Here is a 3699-nt window from a genome sequence, read left to right as displayed (position 1 = left end):
ACGGTCGTGTTCCAGTCCCGAATCGGATTCTTATCGTCGTAACAGTAGATACCCTTCACATTGGTCTGGTTGCTCACGGCCCCGGAGTGTTTGGCCAACTCGATCGAGTTGCTGTTGCAATAGCGCACCAGCTTTGTAAGGTAGGTGCAGTTCCAGCGGTTATCCGTAATGCCGAGCACGACCAGTTTGGGGAAGTTCTTCTTCATCTCGTCGTGCTGGATCGACCTCAACCGGTTGCCGTCGGTGTAGAGCGTCTGCAGCTGTGTCGACGACGTCAGAATGTCCATATCGAGGTTGTTCAGGTTGTTGTACGAAAGATCGAGCCACTCGAGGGCCTCCTGCTGGGCGAATGTGCCGTGCTGTAGGTTTGAGATCGACGTGCGCTCCAAGCTGAGCTCCTTCAGCTTCTTCAGCAATTCGAAGCTCTCCAACCGCAACGCACCAAGGTTGTTGTACGATAGGTCAAGCGTGGACAGCGAACTCAGCTTGCCGACGCTGTCCAGCGAGGTGATGGAGTTGTTCCCCAGGTCCAACACCTGCAGCTTCATCTCGGTAACTCGGTCACTGGTAACGTTACTGATCTGATTGTTGTTCGCCAGCACTGTATGGATGTGCGCCGAAATGTAGATCTCCTGCAGCAGGTTGTCACTGAGGATCACCTTCGTCGCGTTGACATGCTGTAAGTTCATCCGCTCGATGCTATTATTTTGCAGCGAAATTAGGCTGCGACTGACTGCGGCACCGGACGAAACCGTAAAGGCATGACCGTCCACCACACGAAGGCGATTGTTCTGCAGCAGAATGACCTCCAGGTTCAAGTTACTGCCAAACAAGCCACCGTCCAATACTTCCAGCTCGTTGCCGTCCAGATAGATACCTCGCAGGGCCTCCAGAGGTGAAAAAACCTCGGCGTTCAAGGTTCGCAATTTGTTCCGCTCCAAGAACAGAAGCCGCAGCACGTTTAGCGAGTGGAACGCCGCGCTCTCGATGTGACTGATCTTGTTGAGCGTGAGGTTAAGCGTAATTAAGGTAGACGCACCGTCAAACACGAAGCTTTTCAGCTCGCTCATTTGGTTCTGGGACAGATCCAGTCTTCGCAGCGAACTGGCCCGATCGAAGCTGTAGCGCGCGATGTGCTTGATGTTGCAGTCTACCAGCGACACGTTCTTAAGCTTGCCATATGTATCGAACAACTTTTTCGGAACCTCCTCCATCGACGAGTTAAGGAAGGTTACTTTCTCGAGATAGTTGCTTGTGAAACAGTGAAAGTAAAAGTTCGCCATTTCCTTGATGACCACACTGCGAAAGATGGCGCTGGTCGAATCATACCGCGTTTCACATGGGAACTCTACCAACGTCGTCAAGCCGGTGGCTGCAAACCTTTGAAGTAGCAACAATATTACACTCCATTACAACAGACAGCACGCACAATTCTTACAAAATCACCATGGAAACAGCCTGCCGAACCAAACCCATCCTGCCGAAGACGAAACGTGGTTGGCACCAACCTCTGTCAACTCCGCGTTCAGACTGCGGCCGGCATCTGACCGCTTGGCCTTTTTGCAACTTCGCAGTATCTTGGGAAGCTACGTTCTGTGTTCTCACGTACTTCGGATGGAGATAAGGCAATTGATATTTCGTTTCCGTCCGTCTTTGCCAAATTTGCGGTTTGGTTCTGCAGATCCTATTAGGTGTATGACTTAATTCCTTCCGTTTTTATTCGACATTTGTGAGCTAGCTACAACAACAAAACGTATGACTAGCTAAATGAAAGTATTGTCCGTCGTTAGCTACTATTTTTTTTCCATCTTTTAGGTAGTTCCTCGATTCCGTGTCGATAGAACTTCTTATCTTTTTGAGGGATCCACTCAGATATCGTTTTTTCAATACTTTCATAATAAGTAACCCGCTGTGCTGCCAAATCGTTACTCATGCAGCGGAAGAAATACTCCGAAAGAGCTACGTTTGGAGAATACAGCTGGAAGGTTAGCAGTTCCCGTTCGCCATTTTCGCCATTTTGAAAAATCAGATTATTCTGTCTTTTTCCCATTCTCGTCGTTTTATGGCCAAAGCTTTGCTTCAAATGCTTTAACAGTTGTCAATAGGGTTGTCCATTAATAATTTCATTAGGTTTTAAAAGCTCACAGTAAACCAAACCTTTCATATCCCACCATATGTACAGCATAACTGTTGCAAAGTGAATATTTCGCTTTGGTTGCGAAGGACCAGGTTCACCATTTGGCATTTTGTGTTTGGGATTCTTGTAATAACTCCCCTTTTCATCACCAGTGACGATTCAGTACAAAAACGATGGAAAACAGATGATGGAAAACTATCGTGTGGTCAACTCCTAACATTTCCGATCGAGCATTCCGATCGAGCAATGTTTCCAATTCTTCATCGTCAACTTTGTTGACTGTTCAGGACGTTCTTGGTCTTGCAAACCAAAATCACCACTGTTTAACCGTGCAAACCACATCCGACAAGTTCGGTCAGTAAGAGCAAGTTCACCATAAATTTCCATAAAAAATGGGATGTCTTTCGGTAGTAGTTTTCTTCATACTGAAGTAATGAAAAAGTACTCCACACAAAAACACTCTACCAGGAACAAAATTTGACACGCTCAAATGCTTAAAAAAGGGGTTGTTTACACTTTGACAAAAAACCTATACTGCGTTAGATGCGTAATTACAGATAACTTAACGCATATTTCATTAAAAAAAATATTTATGACATTTAGTAAGTAATACCATCTACTGTAAAACGGCAGGAATTAAGTCATACACCTAATATTGTACTGATCTGGCAGCATTGCCGGCCACACTGCGTGATTCATTGCCTTAGGGACGTAAAATACGAGGTGTGTTCAAAAAGTTCTGATCATTTTGTATTTATGTGGGCTACTGTCGTGGATCGGCAACGGAGCTGTTAATACTGTCAAACGTGAGCAGACAGTCGTGAGCCGTGACAAGTTTGGACATTTTGAATAATCAGTCAATTTTTGACAGCTTTTTTCCTTGGACGTGTTTTGGCTCAACGGATGTTTTTGCCTATTCCAAAAGTAATAAATTTTTAATTTGAGTTTTGGAAACAGGAAAAAGTCACAGAGGACCAGATCTTGGGAATGCAGTGGCTTTGGCATCATTAAAGGGCCCAAAATTCGCGCTGCACATTGTTTTGGACAAAGCTTCGTACAGAAACAACAATGTGTGAGTCAGGGGCGCGATAGCCAATTTTGGTTTTCCCACAAATCCTGGTGTTTGTGATGTATAACTAGCATGTAATATTCCTCATTGACCGTGCTATCTTGTGGCAGCAACTCATGTTACACCACGCCCCTGAAATCAATCAAACCACATTTTGGACCACCAAAAAAGGCTGCTTTGAGCTTCACTATAAGCCACAGTCAACATTTCGAATGCGTCCATAAAAAGATTCTTCTCCATCCATTTTATGGAGCAGAGAAATCGACGTTGAGCCAAAAGTTGTCCAAGCAAAGAGCTGTCAAAAATTTACTTATTACTCAAAATGGGCGAACTACTCACCATAAGTGAGTGACATAAGAAGCGACAAAACGCCAGAAAAAAATCGAAAATCGAATGTACGTTCTTTCGGATCTTTTTGAACACACCTCGTAATTGGTCCAAACCAAGTAACGCTACAGTAGAAGCTGTGATTATTCTTTCATCTGAGACATGG

At 44.9% G+C, this 3699-nt stretch overlaps 1 protein-coding gene across 1 annotated transcript; it reads right to left on the bottom strand.

The window, feature by feature from the left end:
• Positions 1–5: 5 nt before the first annotated feature.
• On the bottom strand, positions 6–1283 carry LOC131214464 (leucine-rich repeat-containing G-protein coupled receptor 5-like; the record flags this gene model as incomplete). Its single annotated transcript, XM_058208834.1, has 1 exon — positions 6–1283. A coding segment is annotated over exon 1 (1278 nt), but the record flags the coding sequence as incomplete, so codon positions are not given.
• Positions 1284–3699: the final 2416 nt, after the last annotated feature.

The sequence above is a fragment of the Anopheles bellator genome, unplaced genomic scaffold (assembly GCF_943735745.2).
Source record: "Anopheles bellator unplaced genomic scaffold, idAnoBellAS_SP24_06.2 scaffold00990_ctg1, whole genome shotgun sequence".
NCBI lineage: Eukaryota > Metazoa > Arthropoda > Insecta > Diptera > Culicidae > Anopheles > Anopheles bellator.
Note: the sequence above shows the minus strand (reverse complement) of the source record. Positions and strands in the feature narration are given on the sequence as shown.